The 15,986-nt window shown below is 56.4% G+C and overlaps 1 protein-coding gene across 1 annotated transcript; it reads left to right on the top strand.

The window, feature by feature from the left end:
• The first annotated feature begins 2,082 nt into the window (after positions 1 to 2,082).
• LOC129197786 (ETS translocation variant 3-like) lies at positions 2,083 to 14,010 on the top strand. The gene is made up of 5 exons (XM_054806525.1): positions 2,083 to 2,264; positions 3,666 to 3,729; positions 4,683 to 4,920; positions 6,822 to 6,937; positions 9,466 to 14,010. The coding sequence occupies exons 2-5, from the start codon at positions 3,684 to 3,686 to the stop codon at positions 10,647 to 10,649; spliced, it is 1,584 nt and encodes a 527-aa protein (XP_054662500.1). The 5' UTR covers positions 2,083 to 2,264; positions 3,666 to 3,683; the 3' UTR covers positions 10,650 to 14,010.
• Positions 14,011 to 15,986: the final 1,976 nt, after the last annotated feature.

Raw genomic sequence — 15,986 nt, 5'->3', positions numbered from 1 at the left:
TCCCTGCACAGCTGGATCCCCGCACAGCTGGACCCCGGAACAGCTGGACCCCCGGAACAGCTGGACCCCCATATAGCAGGACCCCCATATAGCAGGACCCCGCACAGCTGGATCCCTGCACAGCTGGATCCCCATATAGCAGGGCCCCATATAGCAGGACCCCGCACAGCTGGATCCCTGCACAGCTGGATCCCTATATAGCAGTGTCCCCGCACAGCTGGATCCCTGAACAGCTGGACCCCTGTACAGCTGGATCCCCACAAAGCTGGATCAGATCCCCGCACAGCTGGGGCCCAAACAGCTGGACCCCCGGAACAGCTGGACCTCCGGAACAGCTGGACCCCGGAACAGCTGGACCCCCATATAGCAGGACCCCCACACAGCTGGATCCCCACACAGCTGGATGCCCATATAGCAGGATCCCTGCACAGCTGGATGCCTGCACAGCTGGATCCCTGCACAGCTGGATCCCCATATAGCAGGACCCCCATAGAGCAGGACCCTGCACAGCTGGATCCCACACAGCTGGATGCCTGCACAGCTGGATCCCCATATAGCAGGGCCCCCATATAGCAGGACCCCCACACAGCTGGATCCCCACACAGCTGGATGCCCATATAGCAGGATCCCTGCACAGCTGGATCGTTGCACAGCTGGATCCCCACACAGCTGGATCCCCACAGAGCAGGACCCTGCACACCTGGATCCCGCACAGCTGGATGCCTGCACAGCTGGATCCCCATATAGCAGGACCCCGCACAGCTGGATCCCTGCACAGCTGGATCCCCATATAGCAGTGTCCCTGCACAGCTGGATCCCTGAACAGCTGGACCCCTGAACAGCTGGATCTCCACAAAGCTGGATCAGATCCCCGCACAGCTGGGGCCCAAACAGCTGGATCCCCGCACAGCTGGATCCCCGCACAGCTGGACCCCGGAACAGCTGGACCCCTGGAACAGCTGGACCCCCATATAGCAGGACCCCCATATAGCAGGACCCCCATATAGCAGGACCCCGCACAGCTGGATCCCCACACAGCTGGATGCCCATATAGCAGGATCCCTGCACAGCTGGATCGCTGCACAGCTGGATCCCCACACAGCTGGATCCCCACAGAGCAGGACCCTGCACACCTGGATCCCGCACAGCTGGATCCCTGCACAGCTGGATCCCCATATAGCAGTGTCCCTGCACAGCTGGATCCCTGAACAGCTGGACCCCTAAACAGCTGGATCTCCACAAAGCTGGATCAGATCCCTGCACAGCTGGGGCCCAAACAGCTGGATCCCCGCACAGCTGGACCCCGGAACAGCTGGACCCCCGGAACAGCTGGACCCCCATATAGCAGGACCCCCATATAGCAGGACCCCGCACAGCTGGATCCCCACACAGCTGGATGCCCATATAGCAGGATCCCTGCACAGCTGGATCGCTGCACAGCTGGATCCCCACACAGCTGGATCCCCACAGAGCAGGACCCTGCACACCTGGATCCCGCACAGCTGGATCCCTGCACAGCTGGATCCCCATATAGCAGTGTCCCTGCACAGCTGGATCCCTGAACAGCTGGACCCCTAAACAGCTGGATCTCCACAAAGCTGGATCAGATCCCTGCACAGCTGGGGCCCAAACAGCTGGATCCCCGCACAGCTGGATCCCCGCACAGCTGGACCCCGGAACAGCTGGACCCCCGGAACAGCTGGACCCCCATATAGCAGGACCCCCATATAGCAGGACCCCCCACAGCTGGATCCCCACACAGCTGGATGCCCATATAGCAGGATCCCTGCACAGCTGGATCGCTGCACAGCTGGATCCCCACACAGCTGGATCCCCACAGAGCAGGGCCCCGCACAGCTGGATCCCGCACAGCTGGATGCCTGCACAGCTGGATCCCCGCACAGCTGGATCCCGGCCCGGCCGGACCCTTCCCGCCCGCGGGGCCCTTCGCTTTCCACCGCGGTTTGTCCCTCGCCGCCACCCGTCGCAGCGCCGGGGTGGGGCGGGGAGGCGGGGCCGTACGTGCGCGCTCCCGCCAGCCCGGGGCCGGAAGCGGAAGCGCGTGGGAGCGTGCCCGGAAGTGTGTGGGCGGTGGCGGCGGTTCCGGTTCCGGTGGCCGTGCGGGGGAGGCAGCGGCGGCGGCAGCAGCGAGGCGAGCGGCGCGTACCCCGCATCGGCACCGCGGCCCGGGCGCGCTCCGCCGCCCCACCGCACCCGCTTCAACCGCCGGACCCGGCCCGGCCCGGCCCGCGCCGCCCCCGCAGGTGGGTCCCGGTGCCGGGCGCGGTCGAGTCGCCGTCACCGTCGTCTGCGGCGGAGCCGCCCCGTACGCGCAGGCTCGGTCGCGATGGGGGTCGCGAAACCGGCTGCTGGCGAGGGGGGGGAGGCGGGCCGAGGGGGCCGGTTACCGGAGCCGGGCGGGGGGGGGGGGCGGGAACCGGGAGGCCCTCGGTGAGGCGAAGGCCGCGGCGGGTCCGGCTACCGGAGGCCTTTGGCGGTGATGCTGGGGATGGCGGGGGGGGGCGACTATTAGAGGCCTCGGGGGGGTGTAAACGGGGAGCCCCCGGTTACCGGGGTGCGCTGGACGCGGGGGGGGGCTGCGGGAACGGTGTACGGGGAGCCGTAGCGGGGGACCCTGCCGGTAACCAGGCGCCTCGGTACGTAGGAGGCCGGTGTGGGCGTACGGTTCCCGATTGCCGTGGGGAAGATGGACCCGGTAACCGGGAGGGGCCCGGCGGGGGGAAGGAGGGGTTAGCGGCGACGGGGAGGAGGAGGCGGCGGCGGCCCCGGTCCGGGCCCTTCCCGGGGCTCCCCCATCCGCGGAGGGGGGTGGCGGTGCCGTCGCTGCCCCGCCCGGGGCAGGGGAGGGAGCGGCGGGCAGGCTGGGGCAGGCCGGCGGCAGGGAGCAGAGGCGGCGGCCGGGGCTGTAACGGGAACCCGGGCCCGGCGGCCGCCGCCGCGGCGCCTCGTCTCCTCCTGGCAGCCATTTACATACTTTGAACGTTTGAAAGCAGGAAAGCCCGGCGGGAACGGAGCGGGGACGGTTCCTCCCGGGGGTGGAGGGTTCGTCTGGCCACCGGGGTGGGGTGGGGGGGCCCGGAGCCAGCGGCCATCGCTGCTTTTGCTCCCCGGAGCCCGTTTTCCTTTGGTGGAGGGGGGGGATATCAACGCTCGGTTTCCGAGGCGCTGGCAGGTTTCACTTCGAGCCGAGCCCACCTAAAGCGATTGGAATCAGATGTGCCTGCTCCGACCGGGATCGGGAGCCGGGATTTTATTCCCCCCCCCCTCCTCCTTTTCCCTCGCTGGTACATCTGGGCGAGCTCAGCAGCTTGTGTATTTTGGCAGCAGAACCCGTCTAGTAACAGAAGACAAACTGTGTTTGGCTTGTTTTGTCTGTCTGACGGCCCCGCCGCGTTTTTCGTTCGCGGGCTTTAACGGCAAGGCAGGGATTAAACGCCGGCTTTTTTTTTTTTTTTTTTTTTTTTTTTTGCGCGACGGGGTGGAAAGACGGACGCGGGGATGATTCCGGGTGGGGAGATCCCCGGTAGCGTCTCTGGGGACGGGCAGGGTTACGGCTCGAGGTGGCCTCGCCGGAGAAATTCCAAGTGCCGCCCGAGATAATGGCGTGTGGATGTCGTTGATGCCGATTTCCTTCTGTTTCACAGTCAGCAGGAGGGAAGAAAATGAAAGCAGGGTGCAGCATTGTGGATAAGCCAGAAGGAGGAGGAGGTAAGGAAGTTTAAAGGCTGAGTTGTTCAGCTGTTACGAATTCTTTTCCCAGGATAAAGGAGCTCAGGAGGGATTAATTCCACCTCTCCCAAAAGCTCTCGTACGTGGGCAAAAGCCGCGTGTGAGTGAGGGATCGATCAGGCGTCTGCTCGATGAGCTGCCAGCGAGTTTTTAAGAGCACCGGGTTTAATATGTAAATAAATCTTCCCGGAGATGTTTTATTTGTAAGGATTTGGGATCTCTAAGGTGGATCCTCTCCAGTCTGGTACAGCTCGTGCCTGGTTTTGTCTCTGTCGCAGCGATAGTGGTGTGGGTGGCGTTGGAGTGTGATGCGACTTCTTCCACGCTGCCGGAGCCTGAAATTGTGGCTACGATGATTTGGAATCAAAAAAAAAAAAAAAAAAAAAAACCACCTCGCGTTAGCAGTTGTGCTGGGAAACTATTCTGAGAAAGCCGAACTTGGCAGTCGCACAGAAACATCTGCCGGCGCAGTTGAAGCTGGAGCGGGCTGCCGCGCTCTGAAATAAGGGGGAGTTGGAGTCGCCGAGAGCTCTCCGCCCTCGCCCCCCCCCCCCCCTCAACATCAGTGCACCAAATGCTCAAATCTGGATTATTTGCCTTATTTCAGCCACCTGGAGTCCAAATTGTAGCGATGTCTAAAGCTCTTGGGCTCCTTTCCACTGCTTCTCACGCTTATATCCCTTTGGGTTTTACCATCTTTTGGTGGTGGTTGGGGATTCTCCAAGGAGAGGGGGCTGAAAGGAGTAGGAAAACGAGCAGCTAGAGTAGGAGAGCCGGGTTTTTCCGCTTCCACGCTGCTCCACAGCGATGCTTTGTGGTCTCGCTCGGGAGAAAACACGATAAATACGCGGTAGAGCTTGGCAGTTGTGAGCTCCCGTCGCTGTCTCGAATGAATTATTTTTATTTTTTCCCTCTTTTTGGCCCTTTCCAAGGTTATCATTTCCCAGAGTGGGCTTACAAGACCGAGTCCAGCCCCGGCTCCCGGCAGATCCAGTTATGGCATTTCATCCTGGAGCTGCTGCAGAAGGAGGAGTTCCGCCATGTCATCGCCTGGCAGCAGGGCGAGTACGGGGAGTTCGTCATCAAGGACCCTGACGAAGTGGCCCGGCTGTGGGGTCGGAGGAAATGCAAACCCCAGATGAACTACGACAAGCTGAGCCGGGCTCTCAGGTGAGCAGAAGTGTCTGTGGAGGTGAGGGGCTGGTAACGAACCCTCCTTCCGTCCTTCCCTGCCTCGTTTGAGTAACCGATTTGTAGGTACTGAGTCCCTGGTTCGGCGGCACCTGCGTTTCTGGGAGGTTTGTATCAAATTTTGAGTACTGAGATGCCTGGGGTAGGTCTGACTGTACCTGGGCGTGATTAGAGACAGGGGAGGGTGTCCCTGCTTCACCACGCCGTCTTCTGCGTCACGGTGTAAATTTGTACCTCTAGTTCAGGTTGTCATTATCAGGATGGCTTCCTTCCGGGGAGCTTTTCTGTCTCTTTTCTCAGCTTCCATTGCGCTGCCGGCTTGAGCAATGAAGGTGTGGGAGGAAACCAGAGGTGTTACTCTATTATCACACCATCAAGGGTACCGTTTCAGAGAAAGCAACTCCCCTTTCTAACATAATTTGTACTTGCCTCTTTAGCGCTAAATCTGTGCGAGACAGAGGTTTGGTGTCAGTCCCAAGGCGAGACTGAGGCTGTTTCCCGAGCCCCGATGACACAAATTTGGGTGGTGTTAAGGAATTTTCTGGTCACCAGCGTCCCTTTGCGTAAGACAGGGGCTGAGCGTTCCTCACTTCGCACTTAACAGCTCCAAAGCCTCTGCTACAACTTTGCCCTCTTATATGTAGACTCTTTCCGTAGCATTTGTCGGGGTTTTTGGGGGTTATCGCCATATATTTCGCAGTCAGACAGTGCAAAACTAGCACGACCCTCTGAAGTATTTCACCATTTCAAGCCTGTCACCTGCAGGAGTGGCCGGGTTTCCTGACAGGTTCTGGCATTATCAGTCTGTAATGTGGACTTCGCTGCCTTACGCCCTCTGATACCTCCTGGGTGGAGCTGACAAAGACAAACAAGGCAGCAAATACAAGAGTCTCGTACTGGAACAGGAAGGAAACAATAAATTGAATGGTACCAAGGCTGTAATTGGTGCATGGGAGTGGAAAATAGCCTCGACCTGCCAACACCGATCATGTCTTGGCATCTTGATGCCGAGCGTGACAGCAGCAGGTCAGGAACGCTGCGGGTATCGGCAGCTGCTACGGCTCCTTCCTCCCTCCTGCTCGGAGCCGGCCCCGTTTTGTTTGGTGCGCGCTGTGGCAACAGGCAGCGTGTGTTAACCCACCTCCTAACTACGGGGAACGGTGGCGATGAGCCGCGTGTAACACCTTTGTTTGTACACCAGTATTAGGAGGCCGAGGACAAACAGTGGTGGTGGTGTAAGCGGGGAGGAGGCTGCAGCAGGGATTATCTGGGTAATTCGGTCCCTTTTGCTCAGCTCCGTCGTTGCGCCGAGTTTTGTTCGGCCCAGGTACGCGTTTTCCCCCTTTCAGGTTCCGTGTCTTGGCACGGGTTCACCTCAGTTTTTCCCCTCGTGTCCTGGGTTCTGTAACGGTCCCCCGGCAGTCACAGCCCACGCGGAGCGACCGTGTGTGTCTCGCTGGCTGCGGGGCGCTTGCGTGGATCGGAATAGGGGGGCAGTGCCAGCGCCACGCGGGCTGCTTGTGCGAGACCCCCCCCCAGCTCATAGCATTGGTCCCAGTTTGGACAGAGGCGACAACAGCGTGTACGGGCTTGGCCTGTGGCTCCGCTTTCATTTCCCTTCAGGATCTCGCCTTTTCCCACATGTTCTAAGGAACGTGATGACCTGTAAAATGGTTTGAGACCTGCTGCTAAAGATGTGTTGTAAAAGGAGCGGGTGTCATTTGGAAACTTCCCGATCTACTAATGTTTTCTGGTATTAATAACGTAAATTCTCTGGGCAGCTTCATTTTTGTAGATGGATGTTGATGGCGCCGAAAGAAATGAGACCTTTAAAAACAGATCACCACCTGCTTTCATCGATCTCTCCCTTTCGTTAACAGATACTATTACAACAAGAGGATTCTCCACAAGACGAAAGGCAAAAGATTTACCTACAAGTTCAACTTCAACAAGCTGGTGATGCCCAACTACCCGTTCATTAACATTCGGCCTAATGGTGAGTGCGAGTCTGGGGCTGCTTCTTTTAACTATCCCCGCTCCTGGCGTGTGGAACGGGGCCGGGCCCGACCCCGCAGCCTCTGCGGATTCCCTATCAGTCATCTCTGCTTGAAAGAGTGCCGGAGCAATCAGCGCTGCTGCGGTGGGAATGTCTGGACGCTGATAAAGCCTTATCTGGAGCGCTCTTTCCCTCGGGTTTTGTCGCAGACGCATCTGTGGTTGTCTTTGGGGCAGACTGGAGGCATTTTGGTTTCCTATTTGAGCTTGCTTGTTGGACTCTCTTTATGGCTTTGCTTTGCTTTGCTGCCGGGGGCGGGGGGGGTGGGTGGCCTTGGGATAAGAGGGTTTTAGTTGTCACAGGGACCTTGCCTCGCTCACATGCTCGTAACGTAAGTTTATGGTGCCATATAAATGTGACCCTTCTCGACAAGGAGCTTAGAGACGCATGGCGAGGCATGCATGTCAGCGCTATCAGCGAGTTCGCAGCTTAAGAGCAGTTTGCTCTCCTCCCTGCTTCTGCAAAAGCCCCTTGTTTGCTTCAGTTCTGCTCCTTTCATATCAAAAGGAACTTTTCCTGACCAGCTTCCATCTAGACTTCAGAGGAACGTAATAGCGAGCGCAGAGCGGTTTCCAGAGAAGAGTAGGAACTCGTCTGAGTTTGACTAAAATCACAGGTATTTCTCGATTCTCCCTGCGGCAGAACGGCGTGCTGACATTCAGGATAACAAAAAAGAGGTTGGGAACGGAGCGTAATTGTTCCCTTCTCGTCCTAAAAGGCCTTTGAGTCTTTTGCCAGGAGCGGGAGTTCGCTCTGGGTTTGTCCCAGAGTCGGCTGAACTGCCGTGGCTTCTCTGGAAGAGGGTCCTTTGTTCGCAAGACCTTTTTTTGCTGGAGTTAAGTCCCCCTCGTAGCTAGATTTCTACAGCTGGAGTGATCGCCTCTGTAACTGCACAGCCACCACGCAACCAGTGAAATTAGTGGCCGTCGAGACCATCAAAAAAAAAAAAAAAGGCAGCAAAACCCTTCTGGAAGTCATTACAGCGAGGCCTGAGACTGCAAACTCTCCGCGGCAAAGAAAATGTGAACACAGAGGCGCCTGAACCAGCCTTTCTCACAGCACTTAGTTCTCACCTCCTGAAGAGTGCCCCAGGGGAAGCCTTGAAGATTTGTCTAGCAGGGAGAGAGCAGGGGAAAGTGGGGATTGAATGTTGACTCTGAAACCCCGGCGGCTGAGAAAAACAGGTTACGTGTGGGCAAGAGTATTTCTCATCGGTGCTCGTGTAGCTTGTGCCTACGTACGGTGGTGACTGCTTGTCGATCTTGGCAGCCGAAGCAACCTGCATCCCTCCCCGCCCCTGGGGAGTCCCAGCCGGGCGCAAACACGAAGGCGATTTCAAGGCATTGTCTTCTAAGCAAACAGTAACCCCGAAACGGGGTCGGGAGGATGGAAATATTCATAAAGGTGTTCTGCTTCACCTGTGTGGGACACGCTGCCTTCATGGCAGCGGGGAGAAGGAAATGTATTCTCCAGGAGGCCTTAGCCAAAGCACGGGGGTGTAAGACGTAGTACGAAGCTGCGCTGCAAATCTATAATTACTTGCAGCAACGAGTCTGGGCAGTTCCAGCTCAATATTGCTCACTGCTGTTCCTTTTCCCTGTTTGCAGCCACTCCCTCCTATCTCTGGGGCATGCATTTAAAAAAAGAAGTTTGGAGAACTGGAATGCACTTGTCTAATTACAACCTGTTTTCTTTCCTTCTGGCTGGGATGGGGGTTGGGATATCAAACCTGTTTGGGGCGCTGGAATCAGGTTTCTTCTCTCGACTCTCCCTCAACGCAGTTTTGAAGGGAAGGAAGAATCGACGGGCGTGTTGTGGAGGTGAGAAAGCAGGTGGAAGAATTTGCCTCCGTACGGCTTGTTACGGCAAGAGTAAGTCGTAGACAAGGCGGCTCCGTAGGCACGGCGGTGGAAGAGGAGCCAGCGAGAGCTGGCAGCGTTACTGGCAGGAACGTCGGAGAGAAGATGTCTTCCCAGAAAAGCACAAATCAGTGACTTTCAGTCAGCCCCCAGAGCTTGAGGTTTACCAGCAGCGCTTCTGCCGGTGGCATTAGAGCGCGATTGCTTAACCGTGCTCCTAACGCACCGTCATCGAGACATTTTCTGGTTAAACCAGAGCGAGGAGGTCAGGGGAGGGCGTCTGAAAGTGGAAGTTACTTCAGTGGCGCTGGAGGTTCACGAAACCTCAGCTGGGGCGGAGAGAGGAGAAGATTCATCCCCAGCAGTGGCGAGGTTTTGAGGTGGGCAGAGGAGACTGAAGCTACGCAGGGGAAGGGAGCAGATGGGAAAGGCACCTCCCATCTAATCGTCTGTTGCCTTGTTGATAGCGCGCGGGTTTTTTTGTGTTGCTCTTCCAAACGCCTGCGGGTGCAGCCCGAAAAGCAGCTCTTTACCTGTGATTTAACTCCCTCAGCAACCGCGCTCTTAACTCTCTCCCGTACTCTTTCTCTTTCCCCCCCTCTGTCCCAGGTGTTGTGCCGCAGAGCGCTCCTCCTGTCCCCACGGCTTCGTCCCGCTTCCATTTCCCACCGCTGGACAGCCACTCTCCCACCGAAGATGCCCAGCCCGGTCGGTTCTCCGGTGGGTCCCTGGTCCCATCCAACCCAGAAGCGTTGGGTGACGGCGGCGAGAGGAAGCCGGACATGCCGGAGCTGGAGGACGGCTCCTCGGATTGGCGCCGTGGCGTGGATCTCATGGCCTCGCGCAACGCCGTGGGCGCTGGTAGCGTCAACCACCAGAAGCGCAAGCCCGATATCATGCTCCCTCTCTTCACCAGACCCGGGATCTACCCGGATCCTCACAGCCCCTTTGCCGTGTCCCCTCTGCCGGGGCGCGGCGGGGTCCTGAACGTCCCGATCTCTCCTGCGTTGTCCCTGACTCCCACCCTGTTCTCCTACAGCCCCTCTCCGGGCCTCAGCCCCTTCACAGGTAGCAGCTGCTTCTCTTTTAACCCCGAGGAAATGAAACACTACCTGCATTCGCAAGCTTGCTCCGTCTTCAACTACCACCTGAGTCCGCGGACTTTCCCCCGCTATCCGCTCATGGTGCCACCACTACAGTGCCAAGTGCCCCTCGAGGAGCAGCCCCAGTTCCCCATCAAGCTGCAGCCTCCACCCGTGGGGCGGAAAAACAGAGAGAGACTGGAAAGCGCCGAGGAACCGGTGGCTCCCCAGCTAGCTACTCCTCCTCCCAGGGTCAAGGTCGAGCCCGCAATGGACAAGGAGGCAGAATCCGAAGAGCCACCGGCGAAAGGAAAAGACAAAAGCGAGAGAGAGGAAGGCTCCGGCACGGCAGGCGGCCTGGAAGAGGAGAAAGGCCCTGTGTTCGCCAGACCAGCCGCGCCGTCATGGCACCCAGCCCCACCGGCGCCCAGCCAGGCCGGTTTCTCGGCTGAAGAAGCCCAGGAGCAAGGGGAGAGCAGCGGGGAGAAGTCATCCCGAGAGGCTGCCGGAGAATCGGGGCCGCAGGAGAAGAGAGAGGACGCCCTGATGCCTCCGAAGCTGCGTCTCAAGCGCCGCTGGAACGGTGACCGGCAGGCGGACGTCCCCGAGGAACGCCAGAACGGCCGCGTCCACTGGAACGGGGCGCTGGGCAGCCCGCACCTCGCGGCGGGTCCCAAGGCCGTGACGGCCACGGCTGCCTCCGACACCTAAAGCCCGGGGGAGCCTCGCAGTCCAGCTGTGCTGAAAACATCTGTGTATTTATGTAGCAAGGTTGCAGAGCGCGGGGGGCGGGCGGGGGGCTGGGGCTAGCCTGGTTTGGTAATTCTAGAGACTAGGGATTTTGTGTTCTTTGTTTTCATTGTTGAATTGCAGGTGAGACGCGGTTGTCTTGCTCTGATTTAGGAGAGGCGAGGGAAGCCGGTCGCTCTTGTGCGCGAGCTTCAGACCTTGCACGAACTCCAGTGGGGTCGAGGCCTCCACCGGGACGGAGGAACTCCAGACACGGTCTATTTTATATACGCTCTAGTATTTATAGAAGCAGGAATCTCCAAATTCATCTAGTTTCCCCCCCCCCCCCTTTTTTTTTTGTTATGGTGCAACGGTGGGAGAGGATTTCCTACCCGTTCGAGACGTGCCGTGCGTCAGCCTCGGAAGCTGGCCGTATTTTGGGGGGTGGGCGGGCTGGGGGACGGGGCGAGGGAATATTGCACTGTCTGTGGAGCGGGGAAGGTCGCGGAAAGACACAACTCGGAAAAATCACCGGCGCGCCAGCGAGGCGGGGGACGCCGCCGGAGAGGGAACCGCGTTCCCGGCGAGCGGATCTCGGTAGCGCTTCAGGATACGTTAGTCGTCCTTTTCGCCTTTCTGAAATACTGCAGAAGCCATGAGCAAAATATTAAAAAAAAAAAAAAAAAACCTTTCAGGGAAGGGAGTGGGGTGGGAAAAAAAAAAAAAAATAACCTAATGCCTTTAATATACGCATTAAAATGTACCCTAGGTTTTTTTTTTTTTTTCCTCCTAATTGTATGGGTGGAGTTGGGAGTGATTGGAAGATTAACACTGAAATGATTGTGGTGAGTTCATAGAGGAGGAATGACAGGAGCTTTGTTAAATCTTATTTCCTTTGTTTGGTTCCCCTATCACTTTGACTCATGCCTTAACTACGCGTACACTTTATGCGAGCAGGGTCTTATCGACAGAAGCTGCCTGTGCGGGAGCTGGATGCGTTTGGCCGAGGTTGGGTTTCGCGGAGGTTTTTGGATTTTGCCTGATGACGGAGAAGCGACGGAGGTTCCGGGAACGGAGGGGCGGCCGTTGCCGCCGGGCTCCGTCTCCCCAGGCTGTGTAAATCTCGCTGTATTTTCGCTATAAATCTGCTATTTCCCTATGCAGCTGCGTTTCTCGTTAGGCTGATTAACTTAGGCTCCGGATTACACCGAGGAACGTGTTTTGTCTCCCGCTGCGTCGGGACGAATCCCTGACAATTCCTTGAAAGGAGCTTGGAAAGAACCGATCTCCGCGGGGATAGAGCTGTATCCAGAGAGCGGCCGATTATTCACGCGCTCGTAGGCGAGAGGCGTGCGCGGGCAGATTTCTCCGGTCGAGGATTCGGTAACTGTTGTAGGAGGGAGCGCGTGTGAGCACAAGATTTATTTGCAAACGCTATTAAGGCAGGTAGACGGGGCCGGTCGGGCTCTGCCGAAACGAGATGCCGTGTGTGGTACCCAGAGGGATGCGGGGGGGTGGGGGGGGGGTGGAGGGGGCCATAATTTGGATTTACCTCCGTGGCCGGAGCCGAGAACGGAGGAAAGGGAGAAGGAGCCCCTCGATCCAGACCCCCCCGAACTCAGGAATTAAGAAACACGAGGCCTTTGCCCAGCAGTAATGCATATCGTCACCCCCCAAGTGCCGGAACCTGCGGGTGCCGCTCCCGTTTTGGGGAGGGCGGGGGGGGGGGGCGCAGAGCTGCCCTTCTCGCCCTTCGTTTAAGGCAAAAAAAACAAAAAAAACAAACCAAACCCAAAAACCCACAAAAAGTTGAACCGTTGTTTGGCTTTAAAAAGTTTGTAATCGGTTTTGGGGTGGGGGGGGGGGGGTCAGGGAGGGGGTGTTTGTCTTCGTAGCCATTGCACTGCAAACCGGGAGCTCCGCGTTCAGGGATAAAGGACTCAGGTTCTCAGGACAACGGACCGGTGACCGGCTGCGGGCGATGGGCTCCGCTTCGGAAGCTGGAAGTAGGGGCTGGGGGGGGGGGGGGAAGGGAGAGGGCAGGAGACCCCCCCCTCCCCACCGCCACCGCCGGCTCAGGGGGGCACCTCGGGGCGAGGCAGGGGCTCCCCCCCCCCCCCAGACTTCACATTGCCTAGCGGCAACCTCGGAGGAGGCTGCTTATAAATACATTTTAAATACTAAATAATTAAAAAAAAAAAAGACAAAAAAAAAATTATATATATTCCGATGTGCCAAAAGTTTAAATGGTTGAAATCTCAACGTCCACCTGTATTAATTAATCAAGAGCATGTTAATGTTTAAACCATTTTTGCTTTGTTTAGTCATAGAGAATCTGTAGGAAAGAGACTTTAATCGGACAACCAGCAGTAAGCCAAGATTTATTTTTTGGGGGGGGGGGGGGAAGAAATCCCCCAAAGGATCAAGACGGGGCAGGGAGGATCAGCCACACGTCTCCCCGCGGCGGCGAACGAGCCCGGCAGAATTTAACGAACTGCAGAGCTGAAACGAGCCCCAGGCAGGGGCCACCGTCCCCAAATCCAGGGGAGGAGGAGGAGGAGGAGGAAGAGCCCCTCTCCAGAAGCATTAACCTCGGCGGCTGATCGCGTCGTCCTCGTCGCCTGCGGGAGGTTCCGCCCGTTGCTCGGTTGTCCCTCGTTTTTATTTATTCCATAATTATGTTTTTGTTTTTAAAGTAACTTGTTGGGGGGGGGGGGTTGGTTTTTTGGTTTTTTTTTTTCTTCTCTTTTTTTTTTTTTTGTCTTATGGATCCTGGTGGGTTTAAAAAAAAAAAAAGAATTTCTTCTTTTGGTTTGAAATAATCGTAATCAGATTGTTTTAAAAAAAAAAGTTTGATTTTTTTTTTAGAGTGCTTTTAAGGAGAAAATATTTACCAATAGAAAGTTGCATTTATTTTATTTTTTTTTCTAAAAAAAAAAAAAAAAATCGCTTTTCCTGAGGCATGTTCTTTGACTTTACTAGAATCGATTCAGCAGGGATTAGGATGGATGCATACACGTACGGCGGGGACGTGGTTAGCTTGAGCTGTCTGTCCACGGAGAGCGGGATTGAACGTGTGTGTATATGTACATACCAATGTAAAGTAGTCTTTAAATACTCCATTGTGCAGTGCCTTTAGACGTTCCACTTTCTATAAAGTCTTCAAAAAAAAAAAGTTTGCATATATATATTATATATATATGATGTAATGTTATAGAAATATATGTATAATATACATATTTTTTCCAGGGGTATCTGATAGCTCTGTATTTTGTTATGGAAGTTGAAAGAAAAAAAAAAAAGTATTTTACCTCAAATTAAAAAGTTAAATAAACCTTTTAAATAAGCATTTCTGCTGGTAGCTCGGTTCTTGGCGGGTTTCGCTCTGGATCCGCGGCGGATCGGGGATGTTCCTGGCTCCATTTGGGAGAGGAGCATCCCCGGTGTCGCACGGCGAAGCCTCCGGTGACGCCGATTCCCTGGCGGGGACGGACGGAGCTTTGCCGACGGGTTTGGGAAGACCCGACGTGCAGCGGAACGGGGGGAGATCAGGGCTGGGCCGGCCTCGTAAAGTCAGGTTTAAACTAAATTCAACTAAAACTGGGCTTAAATCCCCGCCCTGAGACCGGCTCGCTGCCAACGGTGCCTTTTTTTGTAGGATTTCTCCGGTGGAAAGGGGCTGGGACGGAGGGGCCGGGGACGTGCTGGTGGGGGGACCCTGCTCGGGCAGGGGGAGGCAGCTTGGGACTTTTTTTTTTATTATTAATTATTATTATTATTTCTTTTTTATTGTATTTCTGAGCACAGAAAGGGATCTGTGTCAGGAGAGGATTAGGGGCTGGAGCTCCTGGCTCTCAGCCCTGTCCTTACACCGTGGGGATCTGCTCCGTGGCCATCGCCTTTCCAGACCGTTATCATTTATTATTAATTAATTATTCTCTTGCAAACAGCGCTTTGGGGCAGCGACACCGGGCACAGGGCAGTCGGAGCCCCCAGCACCCTCTTTGAGGGACGGAGCTGCCCGACGAGAGCTCTCCGCTCCCTTCCTCGCACACGCAATTAATCTAATAAGTATATTTAATTAAACGCCCATTAATTCCAAAGACAGACGTGCTAGGGTCCTGACAGCCGGCTAATCCTCCTACTGGATTTATTTTTTTTTTTATTTATTCATTAGGTGTGAATTCAAGATCCTGGTTTTGCTGTGGCCGGGGCTGAGCGCGGTGGCTTTGGTGGGGAGCTCCCAGGTCAATCTTGGGGGGATTTGAGACATTTTTTTTTGGGGGGGGGGGGAAACCCCACTAAACAACAAATCCTGTTTGAAAGTTTGCAAAACGGTCATTGCAAAAAAGTAAATCCCGTTGCACAACGAGGCACCGAGCGCGGGAGCTGGAGGAATCGTCCCAGCCCCGGGGATGCTGCCGGTCCCTGCGTAGGATCAGGCCCTTCCCGCGGAGGGAGCGGCTGGGAAAATAAGGGGAAAAACTGCATTTTCGCAGACGTTTTTCCAGCTTCTTGATTAAAAGAGAAAACTGCAAACGCTCGTCCAATTTTGTGATGAAGACGAGCCCCCTTCCAGCCCCTCCGGAGCAGAACGCCATCCGTTTTCCGGGGAAAAATACGGGCGATTTGAGCCCCGGCTGGAAAACCGAAGCTGAACCTTTAGAAATTTCCAGCAACGTCCAAGGGGGAATTTTCCGACGCGGCCCCAGCAGCTCGTGCCGGGCTGCGCTCCCAGCCAGGTGCTCCCCCCCACACACCCCCACCCCCCTTCCCCAACCCCGGCTGGGCCAAGAGCCGAGTTCAAGGGCTGGTGCTGGGGTGGGGGGGCGATGCCGGGGAAAGCCCCCCCCGTGTCGTTCCTCCTTCCACCGCTCGCTCTTCCGGAGCTGTGCCGGCTCCCGGGGTGGGGGTGATGAGGGGGGAGGCTTTTTTTTAGGGGGGTAGCTTGTGATTTGGGACTCCCCATCCTTATCCCAGTCCCAGGAATGAGTCCTCGGAGGGGGGAGGTGAAGCGGGACATGGGCTGCATCTTCCTCTGCGCCTTCTCTTCATCTTCCTCCCGTCCTTCCCCCCCTCCTCCTCGCCCGCTGGGCTGGGGGGGGCTGGGGGTGTCCATCTGTGCCGCTCCCCCCTTTCACCCGCTCGTTATTTTATCTCCTATTTGCTCTCCAGCTCCCGGCCGGACCCCAATTCCCCAGGGGGGTGGTCAAAAAAAAAAACAACACTCTGGGGGTCAGGTTCCTTCATCCGTTCCTCCCAGCATCGATCCTCGTGTCCCCCCCGAAGCCCCCCGTGGTTACGCCAAGCCGATGGCGT

Source organism: Grus americana, chromosome 29 (assembly GCF_028858705.1).
Source record: "Grus americana isolate bGruAme1 chromosome 29, bGruAme1.mat, whole genome shotgun sequence".
Taxonomy (NCBI): domain Eukaryota; kingdom Metazoa; phylum Chordata; class Aves; order Gruiformes; family Gruidae; genus Grus; species Grus americana.
Note: the sequence above shows the minus strand (reverse complement) of the source record. Positions and strands in the feature narration are given on the sequence as shown.

What these genes read in the sequence shown, in the direction of transcription:
- LOC129197786 (XM_054806525.1), top strand. Translation starts at nt 3,684, where the DNA reads ATGAAAGCAGGGTGCAGCATTGTGGATAAGCCAGAAGGAGGAGGAG. An exon ending in AAGCTGAGCCGGGCTCTCAG is followed by an intron (nt 4,921 to 6,821) that starts GTGAGCAGAAGT and finishes TTTCGTTAACAG; the next exon opens with ATACTATTACAACAAGAGGA. An exon ending in CATTAACATTCGGCCTAATG is followed by an intron (nt 6,938 to 9,465) that starts GTGAGTGCGAGT and finishes CCTCTGTCCCAG; the next exon opens with GTGTTGTGCCGCAGAGCGCT.